General features: G+C 32.4%; 1 protein-coding gene and 1 long non-coding RNA gene across 2 annotated transcripts; one reads left to right on the top strand and one right to left on the bottom strand.

The window, feature by feature from the left end:
- Positions 1 to 6,690: 6,690 nt before the first annotated feature.
- LOC134272583 (uncharacterized) lies at positions 6,691 to 7,312 on the top strand. The gene is made up of 3 exons (XR_009993231.1): positions 6,691 to 6,781; positions 6,887 to 6,948; positions 7,181 to 7,312. It is a non-coding gene; the product is annotated as an uncharacterized LOC134272583 (long non-coding RNA).
- Positions 7,313 to 10,621: 3,309 nt separating this feature from the next.
- On the bottom strand, positions 10,622 to 14,846 carry LOC134272582 (putative nuclease HARBI1). The gene is made up of 5 exons (XM_062754804.1): positions 14,628 to 14,846; positions 13,052 to 13,154; positions 11,803 to 12,037; positions 11,271 to 11,519; positions 10,622 to 10,858 (listed from the first exon to the last, which is right to left on the bottom strand). Exons 1-5 carry the CDS (start codon positions 14,844 to 14,846, stop codon positions 10,642 to 10,644), a joined length of 1,023 nt encoding a protein of 340 aa, XP_062610788.1. The 3' UTR covers positions 10,622 to 10,641.
- Positions 14,847 to 15,327: the final 481 nt, after the last annotated feature.

Genomic DNA, 15,327 nt, shown 5'->3' with positions numbered 1-15,327 from the left:
ATTATTCGCATCTAATGCACAACCGGAAATCGATCTCTTTTGATTGTTATACACAACTGCTGGTTGTGCAATTGATCGATTAGCAGTCGTGGTGTAGTAATCCTTGGCCTTCCGGTCAAGGAACTGTCATTCATGCTTTTGAAACGCATGTTCCTGAAACGTTGTTATGTAGTTCTTTTTGCATTTGAAGCTCTCCGTCTTAAAATCATTCAGACGTTAATTAACTGATTTGTCAAAGTTAAAGATGCCCTAAATGGTTTGGTACATACTTGTAACACCTGTTTACTCCCCCCTAAAATTTGAGAGTTGTATTTCTTTTGCGTGTCAGTATATATTTAGTGTCTTATATGATCGATATCCATGACTTTGTCCACGTATGTACGTATTGTCAAAAATTCTCAGCACAGAAAATAGGCGCATGGAGGAATGATTTCCGAAATTATGTATATGATTGTTGCCACCGTATATATATGGAAGGCGATGCCTACTTTTATTACCCTGTATTCTTACTTTTGTTTCCGGAATGAAGTACTTAGAGTGTACTTAAGACGACTCACAGTCGTCGTATAATAGGAGTAAGATTAAGAGGTCTCCTAAAATAGGGAAGTTTTGATTGCTCCGTTAAAGGCTTATATATGTCGTAATTTATTTTCATAAGATATGTCTTAGTCCTGAGACAGAGTCTTTGGAGCCAGTAATGCCTTTGTTATTTATTTTTTTTCCATGTACATGCGTGAAGATGTATTCCGTTTTTTTTTTTTTTCAAAACGTTTAGAATTTACGAGGTTGCTAAAGGAATTTGCAAATTTATTTTTTCTTTAAATTTCATTAACTATTATTTACTTTTATATCGGCATGCATTATCATTAATTTTTGGTTATATCAAAAAGAAATTTTACCTTGATATCTCTATCACATGTAATGATTTCTTCTATACATCAAAGAATCTGGGGGGATTAGGCGAGTCATATGTCCACACGGGTTTTGTAACTCTTTAAGTTCATACTCGTACGATTTACCTTAACATTTTTTGTGCAGCACTGTCCAAATGACAATATCTATATTTTTAAACCTTGCTGTTATGTTACAGTATTTTTAACTTGTGATGCTTTTCATACTGCGTGTTAATTGTTCTATCGAATATGTTTTCAGGGGTTGGGAGATGGTACTCCTTACCTTTCTCTTTTACTTTTTTTGCACACGGAACAGCCATACCGTGCTGGTATATCTATGCTTGTTTACATTTCAATTGTGCAATATAGTGTTGAATTGAATCCATTAAAATTTTATTTATCTTGATATCTTGTTTATTATAGGAAATATATTAATAGACCAAAATATTATTATTATATTATTTTTTCACTTTGTTTTAGTGAAAAAATATATTTATAAAATAGCCTAAACTTTGAAAAATCGTGATTCGAACTCTCGAGACAAATAACTGAGTGCTTCAACACCGCCGCTATGACCACTGATCCACGAAGTCGCATATACATTACCCTTTAAATAACAAACAGTTCTATATGTAAAGCAAACACACAATTGGACTGGAGTTTTTGAGAATATGTTCCGAAATTTAAGTAGGAATTTAAGTAGGAAAACTAACTTTTTTATATAGAGTGGGTCTTCGTACCATTTTTTAAAAATGGTGAGATATACATCATTCCACACCCTTTCAATATTTGTTTACCAAAAAATGGTACGAAGACCCACTCAATATAAAAAACACAGTTTTAACATTTAATTTCTATCATTTTCACGGTTACAAAAGCGTGTTACCATTTTGATGTGTTAATTACAATCAATGTCAAAGTCATTTGATTCAGGTTTTATCGAAACTGTATGCAGAGGATTATAAATAACCCTCAAACTTAACAAAAAGTATAATTTGTAAGAATTTTTAAATTCAATATTTTACTTGCCCTAGAGTAGGCATTTTACTCGTGTAATCCACTCAGATTCTTTTACGAAACAGCTGTTGGTGAAACAACGAGAACTTAAAACATAATTTACATGTATAAAATTTTTATTTTTGTTCAGAAATCATAATATGTCTACACTTCCTTTTTTTCCAGGTTAAATGAAATTTAAATTTAATAAGCAATCGAAGTACGAACACGATACTTTGAGTGAGATAATGTGGCACTGGTCTGAGAACGGTAAAGACAACAGACCAAAATTTTTACTCTCTACGGATCTCGCTGATATTATTAATTCTTAGAATTTATTATTTTTCTATTTTTGGGAAGTTGTCTCTTAATTGATCAAAATATATAAACACTGTTACAAATATTAATGTAACACTGTTTTGAGGAACAATTTTTCAAAAATTAATTTAATAATTTAAAGATTTTTTTAAAATTTTAATTTGTACGTATCTATATTTTTTTGGAGAGAGAGAGTTGAAGAGTAAATCTATAAAGAGTAACTTTCTTTGTGACTCTTTCCATTGAGAATGACATGTTTCTGTGGACACGTACACGTAACATGTATCTCTGTTTGATTTGGAGAGAGTCTTTTTATACAATGATACTAATAGCAACTTGTGATACATCTCAATCTGCAATTTCAGGTATTTCAACCCGAGAAGTAAAGGAGTGAAGGTCAACAGATAATATCGTATAAATATTATCTTATTAATGTAAAACCTCTAGATATTCTGGATTCTTCTGGATACATCCTTGACCTTATCATGCTATCGAGGAAATGTCATTATATCATCTGCACTACTCCTAAAAATTGTTTGTTAGATGTACTAAAAATCCATTGCAATGTTTGTAGGCCACATGTAACACAAAGAAAATCTATATACGAGGGTTGTCCCGTAAAATCGTGGACAAAACGTTTTTCTCGAAAAGTAATGGGCGCACTAAGCTGAAATTTTCAGTAAATATTTATTTGTCATATTTAAGTGTATCATAATGTTTTTGAAAATATATATACAAAAATAAAGATTTTATTCTGCTTGAAGGTGCACAGGGTACGGTCCTACGGCGCACGGTAAAAATAACAAGGTTGTATTAGAGAATATACAAGTATTACAATGTAATTCGTAATAAAAGTTTTCAATACATAAGATAAGGATGAAAATTATCCTAATTCGATTCCTTAATCAATTCTATCGTCTTTTTGAAAATTTCAAGGCATTTGGTTAAATTTTAGCTGTTTCCCGAGCATTCGAAATAGAAAAGTTGTATACACAATATACGAAAAATGGTGACGATTGATGACGTTACGGCGCACCGGAGAGCAGTTTGCTTTGATGTAATAATGGTGTAATGATGTAATAACGCTGTAAGGAACTTTAAATGAATACAGAAGAACGAAAATATGAAAAATATTACCAGATTTTAGTATACAAATAAAATGGACGTTTTCTTAGCGAAGTCTTCTTGATTGAGTCCCCAGATAGTACAAAACATGCGGACAGACTGCCATTGTAATAGTAAAAGACGCTGTTACTGTCGACCGTCGATATGAGATTCTCATTTAGTTGACTGATGGTGAGAATACTGTCCGTAACTTGATCATAAATATTCAGAAGATCGCATGAGTGTTCCACATTGGTTCCTTAACTGGTAATAAACACTCATGTATGTAAATCAATAAAATTTCTAAATTTAAGTGGGGCTAATCCAACTTTATTTTAGCAAACATGGAGCGTGACGCCGTTTTAGACACGTCGACGTTATCATCCGTGCGACGTAGGGCGCTACAGTACATAACATAAAATATCACAATTTTTTTTATTTGTGCATATATCTATTTGAAACTTGCTATGTATATTTATAAGTACTAAAAAGTAGTGAAACTTTCAGAACGCAGTGATGATTATTTTTCAAACTAGACAACTTGTCTACGATTTAACGGGACAACCCTCGTATTATGTTAAAACCAAACAATGAAATAAAAGAAAAAAAAATGAAAATAATTAGATGTATAGGATGAATATTTGTGTTCTGGCATTTGAAAGAAAAATATATTCAAAGGATAGTTATGAAAACTGCTTTGTTGGGAAATTCCCTGACAAAAAAATATTCATTTTGTACTTTAAACCAAATTCCATTTATTTCCTAAGATACAGCTCAACAAACTTTTTAATCTCACATCGTTTTTCGCACAAATTAAGGTCACGTTGTTATAATGTAATATTGTGTATTGAGATATCAAAATACATTTTAAATGTATTTGTTTTCATTATTTGAGTTTCATTTCATTTACCAAAACATAATTTATACAAATCAATTGCTAGAACTTTGATATATTCTTGGCTGAAAAATAACAACTATTTCCATTTGATTTTTTGTAGTTTCTTGCCAATTGCAGCTGACTTTTTGTCCGTTCTTTTGAAAGCAGTAGCTCTTTGCAGAAACATAGATACGGGCACAGTACAGCTACTGTAACTTGTGTTTTCTGTACATTCTGACTCTTTAGCACAGGGTGATAATAGTATTTTTCATCTGTTTTACTGCTTTGTATATTAATAAGGTTCGCATTTTTCAGAGTCATCTTCGAAAATCTAGAATCATGAAAAATTCACCCCACACCAAAATTTTAACGTTTCAAACGGTAAAAGCATAAGACTTTTCCTTTTCATAGAAAAAAAAAATACTATTAAATAAAAACAATACTTCATAATCCTACCCTGTAGTATGGTTTCTTTCTGCAATGTTATCTCTTTTCGGTACTACATTTCGACAAAACCCAGATGAGTATGGTAAATGAGCAAAGAATTTTAAAAAATACTCACCTTTAAGAAGAAATTTTGAAAATTTTCAACTGCATTGTATCAAAGAAAGCACGTTTTATATTATTTGTAAATAACCTATGGTAGAGGCCTATAGTAGAAAATTGTACCATTTATTGATAAATTCCCCTCTGAAACATCCACTTTGGAAACTTAAGATAATAATTTTAAAGGACATTTATACTTGACATTATATATGTACATGTAATATAACGTAGGGCCATGTCATCGTTCTGAGGTTCAAAAATAGTAATTTATATTATAAAAATGTGACCTTAATTTGTGCGAAAAACCATGTGAACTTTAAAAGTATTTGAAGACTATGTTATCAGAGGTATATAAATCGACGCAAAAATGCCATTTTCACCAGTTCGGTAGAGGGGAGGATGAACGCAATGTTCATAATTTCCGAAAAACAGTTTATGACAAATAGCTGAGTGGTAGAAGTAGTCACTATTTTTTTTTAGACCAATTGTAGTTATCCTTTATAAAAACTCCCCCCAAGAATATAAGTATTTATATAAAAAAAACCAAGAATATAAGTATATGAGCTATTAAATAGATTGTATTATTCTTTGCTATAGAAAAGTAAAACGCAGTAAACATGTACAGCATTTATACATTACAAAAATACCTTCACCGACGGGGCATCCCACTATGAAATCACATAAAGACTCGTGTCGTCCGTGTGGCGCAGTGGTAAGAGCGTCTGCTCTAGAGTCGCGAAGTAAGCAGTCAATCCTTACGTCGCGGGTTCGAATCCCACTGTGGGACGTGGAGATCGGATGAGACCGTATAAACCGTTGTTATTGTAAAAAAAAATGGCGGCTAAGAAACGGTTTACGTAGGTAGTTTAGTTAAATTTCTTGTTACCGTAACGATATTTCATGTTGATTGTTATTGGATTTAAACTTAATATTTTCATAATATGCACAAATAAATTTGTTTATATTGAAAAAGTCTTCAGCGGAATAAATTCGTTACACAGTCAGTTAGTGACCTACACTGTAGTACGGATTCATACAGGGTGTGAAATGGAAATCTGTATTGGGACTCGGCTTCGCCTTGCCCAATACGGATTTCCATTTCACACCCTGTATGAATCTGTATTAGGTCACTAACTGACATTGTAACTAATAATTCATGTATTTGTAGATGTGTTAAGCAGGTATATAACAAAAATGCAGACAATTCTGTATTTTATTTATATTATTAACACATTACTATTCTTTTGTTAGATATATTTTTAGAAATGTCTCTAAGAAGTAATGGTAATGTAAATGCATTGCTTCACTAAAGTAATGGTAATGTAACGCATACCGTAAGGAACTGGAGTCATGGTAATTGTAATTTTATGCCAAAGAAATCTTGAATGAATGGCAATGCACTGCATTACTCCACGATATTAGTCGGCCTAAGCCGGAATAAAAGAACAATATAACTTATAATATGATAAAATAAACTCTCTCTTATCCCTAGTCAAGTTTCAAAATTTTTTATTCAATACAGTATATATGTGTAATGGTATCCATGAACGATGCTGCTTATTTAGTCTTTTCGGACAAAAAATAATTTGCCATTTCATGAATTTTGTAGTACAAATCCAAACGCCTAACACTGAATATAATAGAGATGACCTATGCATTAAAGATATCTGTAATCATTTAAAATGAATACATTTTCTGTTTCTATAATTTTCGAATTATAACATCGTGTTGGTAAATGAAGAGTAAGAACGTTGTCTAGTGATGGCATATTTTATTTTCAATCTCATAACCTTGTTGATAATACATGTTTTCTAAATCTTACAGAGTAATTCAATGTCAAATAATTGTATATTAAATTAACATGTGAATTTCCTGAAAGCGGAAATGTGATCTGTATATCGGGAAAACCTAGTCATCACAACAGTTTGAAGCATTTGTATGCTGTTATTTATAAAAAAAAAATGCTTGGCTATGTTTGTACGAGCTTTCTTAATGTTTTGTTATTCCTTTCCATCGGGAACGTTGCTCAACGTCACTTTAAATGCAGGTACATGAGATGTGAATATACAGATATTTCTAAATACGTAAGTTCTTGAAATATTGAATAGTTTACATTGTAGTTTTCTGCTAACATTATTTTTCTTACAACCAGATTCTCCTATGGCCTTGATTGCTGTGATGGATATTACAGAACGTATAATAACTCCTGTACAGGTTGCAAATTAAATGTTTTTAGTCTTAGAAAAAAAAAACTTGGCTTCTTTTCAGGATACAAATGTTTTCATAAGCAGCGGAAAAATTGATAAGTTAATCTATTTTTTGCAAAGTTGCCATACTACAAAAATAACTATGCACTGTTTTTTTTCTATAAATGCACTACAGATTTCCCTATCTATTAATACTATTTATCCAAATGATATAATTGTCAAGCTAAAAATCGTAACAGCTTGTCCAAGTGGATTTCATGGGAAAAACTGCAGTACCATGTGTGTATTCCCTGCCTATGGAATGGCCTGTTTAGAAGAATGCAGATGTAACGAGTCTTTGTGTGATTTTATTTTTGGATGCCCCATTCGTGAAGGTAGCTTGATATTATTTGTTTTGAGGAATATTGTACCTCTTACAACGCATTTTCCAAGAACATTTGAACATATGCTCCACTCAAGAGTCAGTAGTAGAACGGGTATTATTCCTTATATATATGTTTACCTTTTCATTAATTTTAGAATAACACAAATAAAAAAGGATTGACACTGGTTATCATGCTAAATTTGTAAAATTTATTTGAACCAATTATTTTATTCATTTTAAAATCTACTAAATAAAAATTTATGTCATAACTGGCTACCTTATTCTCTATTATATTATGGAACACAAATACACTCGACAATGACTTTTTCAAGAGTACACAATCTTGCGTAATTACGCGAAAATTGACAAAAATTTCGTTGTAAAGTAGTTCACAGTTTAACTTTAGTCATACTGCTAAATTCATTCAGAATTTTTTCAGTACAATTTCGAGTTTTGAATTCAATACAACACTTGACCTTGTCCCTCGCTTAACTGCAAAAAATGTTACCGAAATCAGTAACAACCTTTCACTCTGGCACTTTTAAACCCCAGTCACATTTCCAAAAACGACCAACGGCCGACGGGTTTTGAAGCAAAAATGGGATCCTTCGGGTGACAGTCGTCAGTTCATCGGCCGTTGTCTTGCCCGATTTTGACCTCTTTTTTGTCGGACGACCAATTTTGTATCTAATGAATTTGTCCAAGTTATAATTTTTTATGCGTCGGTGGCCGATTCCTTCAATTGAAGTTATCCGTCGACCAACCTTCGATCATCGTCCGACTATCGGTGGTCAGTTTATTAAGTCGGTCGTCCGTGTTGGACAATAAGTGTGTTTAAAATTTCGGCCGACGCTTAAAATCAAACTGTAGCTCAGGAGCCCGTTTCACTAAAAGGCGTAAGATACGACCAAACTTCAGTTAGGCCTCGGGGCGTACGCCAAAATTTAGTCCGGCGTAAGTTGCGTTTCACTAAGAGGCGTACGCCTGGCCGTAAATACTAGTATCGGACTAAGTTAAGGCCAGACTTACGTCCTTGACAACGAGCTTATGCACATGCGCATACATATCATAAAGAGAGAGAGGAGAGAGAGAGAGAAAAATTTGTTCATTGAAAAGATATATGGAAAAGATCGCATATTCTTCTTTATTATTTATTGCAATATTTGTTTTGAGGTCTATAATAAAAACTTAAAAGCTTTGAAACATATTTAGATTGAAAATAAATCGTAGATTGAATTATGTTGAAAGGAATACACTCGCAACTGTGTTTTGTAGTGAAATAAAGAATTTAAGAAACCTCTCTCTCTCTCTCTCTCTCTCTCTCTCTCTCTCTCTCTCTCTCTCTCTCTGATCTGTCATGTTGATTTCCGTAGCGTTTTCTTGAATAATGTGAATTTCGTAACAAACAAACATGTAAATATCGATATTGTCGTCTGCAATATTCGCTATTGACTCTGCACAATCAAAATGTCTTCGGAGAGTAAAAAACGTAAGCCAAACTGGACTGATGATGAAATGAAAATTCTAACATCTTGTGTAATTGATAACAAAGATGTATTATTTGCAAAACTGTCGGCTTCAGTGACAAACGAGAAAAAGAAAGCTGTATGGGAAGACATCACAAAGCAGTAAGCATTTAGGTTTTTAAAATAACGATCAACAAAAATATAATATCATCTCCGATTTGATTACATACAATTTGTTCATGTCTACATGTTACATATAATGTATATTTATGATCAAAAACCTAACTAAATTGGCAAAAATAGGAATGTTATTTAGGTTTTGTGTATTTTTGTATATTTTTTTAATTTAACAAAAAATATACAAATGAAGGTAGACTGGGGATTCAAAAATATATTAAGTGTTAAAATTTTACTGCAGAATAAATTCTTCTTCTGCCTTGTGCAAGAGGGAAACAGAAGAAATAAAAAAAGAAATGGAAAGATGCAAGATCCATTGTGAAGAAGAAAGAAGCCAGTAGAAAATACCAGACGAAGAGAACGGGCGGAGGGCCTCCCCCGGAATCTGTATTCAAGGCATGGGAACTTGACGTATGTGTTTTCTAATATTTACCTAAAATTGATATAATACTATGTACTATGTATTTAAAAAAACCTTTCGATCGTTGCTAAGATGAGTTTCCGATACTGACATAATTATTTTTTCATTAATGTTTCGCACCGTTTATTATTTTGAAAAATTGGAAAATTAGGCAACAACTTTTTTTTGTTTTTATTGCTATATTTTGTCAATTATACCGGATGAACTTATCTCTGGGATTGACGGAGGGGTTGATACTGCCTTTGCCAGTAATTCTGAAACAAGTATGTATAAATAAATGGTACATGCAAGTACATTGTAAACATACGTTCACTACACCTCATAATGTTGCCTTCCCGACTTTTGCTTCATATACTACTATAGTATTTGATTTTCCGTGCTTTGTATATTTAGTGTTATTGTAGTATACAGTAGTTATAGTATAAAAAAATAGAAATATATGATATCTAAATACTAGTATTTCTTTGTAACAGATAACTCAGCCTCATCATGCACTGCAGTCCCATCGGAAATTTACGCTGGAATTCCATCCTTGATTGGTTTGTATAATTATACATATCATATAATATACTTATAAAATTTTATTCATAAAAATTATTATAATAGATAGTCAAAAATTTGATATGCATGTTCTTCACACGCGGAACACATAAGTGTGTAGATTTGAAATATTGATTTTTTTTTTCAAATTAAAAATTGTATGTTTGTACGCATGTGTATAGTAGAAGAAGTTGACGTTCCAGAAGAAGCTCCAAGTGTACATGTGCCCAGGCCTTCCACCGACAAATTCGTTGCTTCAACTCTGTATGGATCTAAACGTAAAGGTAAAAAAAAAACAATGCCAACGCTATGAAAATTAATGAAAAATGTATTAAACATTCCTTCAGTTTTAATTTTCGCGTAATTTTACGTTTGTTAAGAAAAAAAACCGTAGTGAACTGTTTCAACTTCATTCATGCACTTTTAACTATTCATTTTACACATATGATTTTATTTGATTTTCTTCTGTTTCAATTGACATTGTTCTGATTATAAAACTTTTCATTAAAAATAAAGACACGGCCAGCGACCCCGACGCTGAGTTTATGCTGAATTTGATAGGAGTGAAGGAGAGAAGAGCCATCGCAGAGGAGAGAAAAGCAGATGCCCTAGAGAGAATAGCGGCGGCATTTGAAAACAAATTTGGCTTTTAATAAATTTGAACACAAAATGATAAAGTAGTCATGTTCTTTATTACAAAGTAAGTGTGTGATTTAATGAATAGATGAATTGTTAAAATAAATTTGCAACTTGAATGCGCACATCCTGTGCTCTCCTTGGTGCGTTTGCGTTAAACACGGCATTGTCATTGATGTTCTGTACAACCCCACCCTCAAGTAAGGGGACTTTCTCTGAAACAGCTAAATTATGAAGGCGGATACAGCATTGAATAATTTGAGAACATCTACTTGGTGAAAAGGGGAGTACTCCTCCAGTTCGATGTAAACACCTGCAAAGTTTACTTCAATGTAAATACTGTGGAATCATTAGATTTCGTGGTGGCTCAATTTTCGTGATATTCGTTGGTAGCCCCCTCCCCCCCCCAAACCACCACGAATTTACATCTTCATAGAAAATTTAGAAAGAGATATCTTTGTTACTGAATCTGAAAACCCATTCACGAAATTACATCTCCACAAATAACCAAAAAACCCACAATCTAAGAAAATTGGCCCACAGAATTTTAAATGAATTCACAATAAAATTGTAAAAAAGGTTTATTTATGGTTGCAATAGATATACATTTTTTTCTCAAATAAAAAATGTAAGGTCGTGTTTATCGTAATGAACGTTTGAAATAAAATATTTGCTTGCAAATATGACATATAAAGATATTTAACGAAAAATTGCGTTTAAATTACCTAAATCTGGATTTTAATACCCCAAACGATTCTTCTATGACAACACGAGTCTTTCCATGGGCATCGTTGTAATTCACTTCGTGTTGATTGGCTGGGGATGAGAATGGCGTTAAGAGCCATTCCTTGAGAGGGTCCCCAAGTAACCACCCACCCCCTTCGAGATGTTCCATAACACCTGACAATCCCGAGTTGCTCAAAACGAAAGAGTCGTGAGTTGCCCCGGGAAAACAGGTATTGATTTGAAGAAATCTGAAATAATATCAAATAATTTTTTTTTATCCTTTATGCATATGTAAGCAAACAATTAGCATTCTTATATTTGTTATATTTGTTTGGTTATATTTGGTGCAATAAGTTATTTTAAAATTGACAACATTTACATTTTCAAAGGTTGTTATTTCATAAAACCCTTTTGACGATATATTAAATATTTTAATTTTCTCCTGTTGAAGTTTTGGCGTATACAAGGGTATAATTTATATTACAAAAAAATGAGTGCTAGTATTTATGTTTTAATCAATACCGTTTATACCTCATATTGGAATCTGTTACGGCCTGAATATTTAAGGCATGAAAGTTTTTTCTGCATACAAAAGCAGGCTCCTGTGGACCACTCATGCCCTTAATTGGTATTAGAGTACCATCGATTGCACCAACGCAATTTGGAAATTTGGCAATGTCATAGAACTCAGATTTTACATGGCGTAATTCATTGGTAGTAACTGGAAACTTAATGTTGTCCACTGTTGTATTTATTGCACTGCACACTGTATAACAATATGATGAATCTGCGTTAAAAGCCTTAATGATATATATAAAGAATATTTGAAAAGGAAATGTACAACTGATTAAACGTATTACAGGCATGTAGAAACATGAAAGATAGTATATGCAAACATGTACATATTATTACTATTATAACATTGGCGTCGGAAGCAAATTGAAAGTGGGGGGGCTACGTGTAAAAAAAAAAAAATTTTGTACCTCCAAAAAAACCTGACAAGCAAAAAAAAAAAAAAGAAAGAAAGAAATGTCTTTTTCCCAAACACGAACATCCTATTTCGTGGGGGGGGGGGGGGGGGGGTTCGAACTCCAGTACCAAAAATTTTCTTCCAAACAACATCATTTTCCCAATTTTTAACCTATGCTAAGACGTATCTGTGGAAAGTGGTGGGGGGGGCTAAACTTACGAAAATATGTTCATTTTCTATACTAAGTATATCTTTGGAAAAAAAAGCCCCCCCCTAGCCCCCCGGTTCCGACGCCTATGTATAATTATTATTATCAGTATACCCCATAGTACTTGCAATTGTCACTTTTCTGAAACTGCTTAACCTAATTTCGTGAAACTTTGCAGTTATTGAGAACACATTGTGTAGGCGCATATTACAAAGAAAATCCGCTTCCTTTTTTTCTGGGAATTCCGGTACTTTTTATTATATTCATTTTATCTGAACAAAATAAAGACTCAATAATTGCACGGAGTTTTAGTACATGTAACGATTACTTTGGAATTATGCCTCATTTTGAATTACTTGTGTGTATGTGATGTGTAACATGCCATTTATTTTGCATGATATTGTCAAATATTAAGAGGGGAGGGGCGTGGGATGTGTTAACTTGCTCACTTTTCTTTTATATCATTTGTGAATGCAGGGGACAAAATGTTAAAACATTCAAGGGGTCAAATCTCCACATCAACGATGCTACGTGCCTGCAATAATTTTTAATAAAAATAGAGTTAACATCATTTTAAAGTTAAAATAATGAAGTATAACAACCTGTATGTACTACTCGGGATACGGATGATCTGGAAACGCCATGAAGGTCGCCTACTTCCGAAAAGAAGTCTGCCTTTGACAGATATCTTAAGGTGATAATTACCTGTAAGATGTTTATGTGTATCTTTATATATATGTTACAGTAAATATGTGTAACCAGGAATTTCACGTATTTCCTGAATTTTAGGAAATACATGAAATCCCTATTCTGCTTAGGGAATACACGTATTTACTAATTTCATTTAGGAAATACACGTAATTACTGAACTTTTCAATACTTTTTACACATATTTACTGACTGCGTTTTCAAGGGATAATTTAAAACTTGAATCATACAATATAAATAGATGCACAGTATAATCAATTTTCATATCAGTGAGCATACCATATCTGAATAAAAAATATTTGAAATAAACTTTTATTTATGTATAAATTTTGAAAATGTATTATTTGTAAATATTAACTTAAAATATAATGATACTCTGCTTTCATTTTTACTGGAATGTGTTTTCTATATCACAACATAGTCTAACTAACTTTCAATCACTTTTATATATTTTTATCTAAAAAACTAAAATCGCTTACTGGCATTTCTTATTTTATTAGATATTCATACAATGCTACAATTTTTGACAGTAAATTTAAAACCCTGAAACATCTTATTTACAAATATTAAAACAATTTTTATGCTGTCTCCTCAAAAATGCAACACACCAACTCCCTCCCCTTGTAAAATACACAAAATGTAACGAAATTAAAGTCAGGAATTCAAGATAAAAGTTTACTTTGAGAAATTTTCCACCCTATCAATTTTAATACTTTAAAATAAAAAAAATGAGTTTGAATTAACTGAAAATTTCAAAATATATCTATTTTACCATAATTTTAAAGATGTGAGACTCGAATAAACAGAAGTACCCTTTATATCATCATTTTAAATTTGTACATTTTTTTATAAATGTTATAATAAAAATTATGTAAAAACTATTTCAAATACACAATTCTGATGCTAAAGGATCTAAATTCATAGCTTCTTTAGAAATATTTTTGAAATGTGAGTATTAGAAACTTCATTTTACATAAGATCGAAGTACAATAAAGGAAATCAAAATTAATGCATAACGTCAGCTTTGAAGAAACAATTCTTATCAAATGCTACTTTAAAAAAATGAATTTTAGCATTTGTATTTTTACTGAATGTTTTCAAGGATATGCAAATATTAATTATTCTGCTTTGTTCAGTAAAAACGTGTAAAATTGGCTAAAATTTTCAGTAAATACATGAATTTCCCAGCTATTCAGTAATTACACGCATGTATTTCCTAAAACGGCCAGTAAATACATGTATTTACTGTATGGTTTAGGAAATACATGAAATTCCTGATTTCACATATTTACTGTAACATATACATGTATAAATAAGTATGCAAATGTAGTTTATTTATATTAATAGGTACATTGTAAAACAAATTATATTTGTCATATCATGTGATTCCATGTATCAGTATTTGGTTATTTATGTGTGGATATTTAAGAAGTATACAATGCTACAGTAAGCATTCACATATACATGTACCTGAATGTGGGTGGGAATGGCATGACTTTTGTATGTAGGTCGCCTCACAATAGGGTCAACATCATTTATCAGTTTTCGAATGACTCTTCCGGGGAACCTATACCTACTTACGAGATCTATATCATCAAGATACTCGAGAGGGTTGGTTTGGTCCCGAAAAACGCGTTCTCGCCGAGGTGTTTCCTTTTTTCTTCTGCGAAGCAGCCAGAAAGTCGCCATTATCCAATGTTTACGTCTATAGTTACGCCTGCCTTAGACCAGCCGTAAATTTTTGTCTTAACTTAAGACGGGCGCAAAGTTACGCCCTTTAGTGAAATGGACCTTAGTCCAAATGTTAGACGTAAGTCCGGACTTACGCCGGGCGTAGAGTTAAGACAGGCGTACGCCTTTTAGTGAAACGGGCCCGAGAGCTCGATGATCGGACGACGAATGGCCAACTTGTGAATATTTAACCTAGTAAGGATACATACTGTAACACAAACAAAATTTTGATGCATGGATTGATATAAATTTTTTGAACGGAAATAACATGAACTAGAGCCGAGCTCGTTGCAAAGCAACGAATAGGTCTTCCGTTCGAGCTACGGAAGGGAAGACGTAACCTTGAGTCTAGGTCAAACCATTCTAAAATTATTTAAGTAAGCAACCCAAAGGCTTGTTGAGGAAGCAACTTACAATGTTTCGCCAGGAAAAAGACTGT

This window comes from Saccostrea cucullata, unplaced genomic scaffold (assembly GCF_032062105.1).
Source record: "Saccostrea cucullata isolate Sc308-1 unplaced genomic scaffold, CSIRO_AGI_Scuc_v1 ctg538, whole genome shotgun sequence".
In the NCBI taxonomy this organism is placed as follows: domain Eukaryota; kingdom Metazoa; phylum Mollusca; class Bivalvia; order Ostreida; family Ostreidae; genus Saccostrea; species Saccostrea cuccullata.
This window is presented reverse-complemented; position numbering and strand designations above follow the sequence as displayed.

Coding starts and splice junctions, on each gene's coding strand:
- LOC134272582 (XM_062754804.1), bottom strand. CDS start 14,846: ATGGCGACTTTCTGGCTGCTTCGCAGAAGAAAAAAGGAAACACCTCGG. Junction 12,038..13,051: donor ATCCCGAGTAGTACATACAG/GTTGTTATACTT, acceptor ATTGTTATACAG/TGTGCAGTGCAATAAATACA. Junction 11,520..11,802: donor GTAACAGATTCCAATATGAG/GTATAAACGGTA, acceptor ATATTATTTCAG/ATTTCTTCAAATCAATACCT.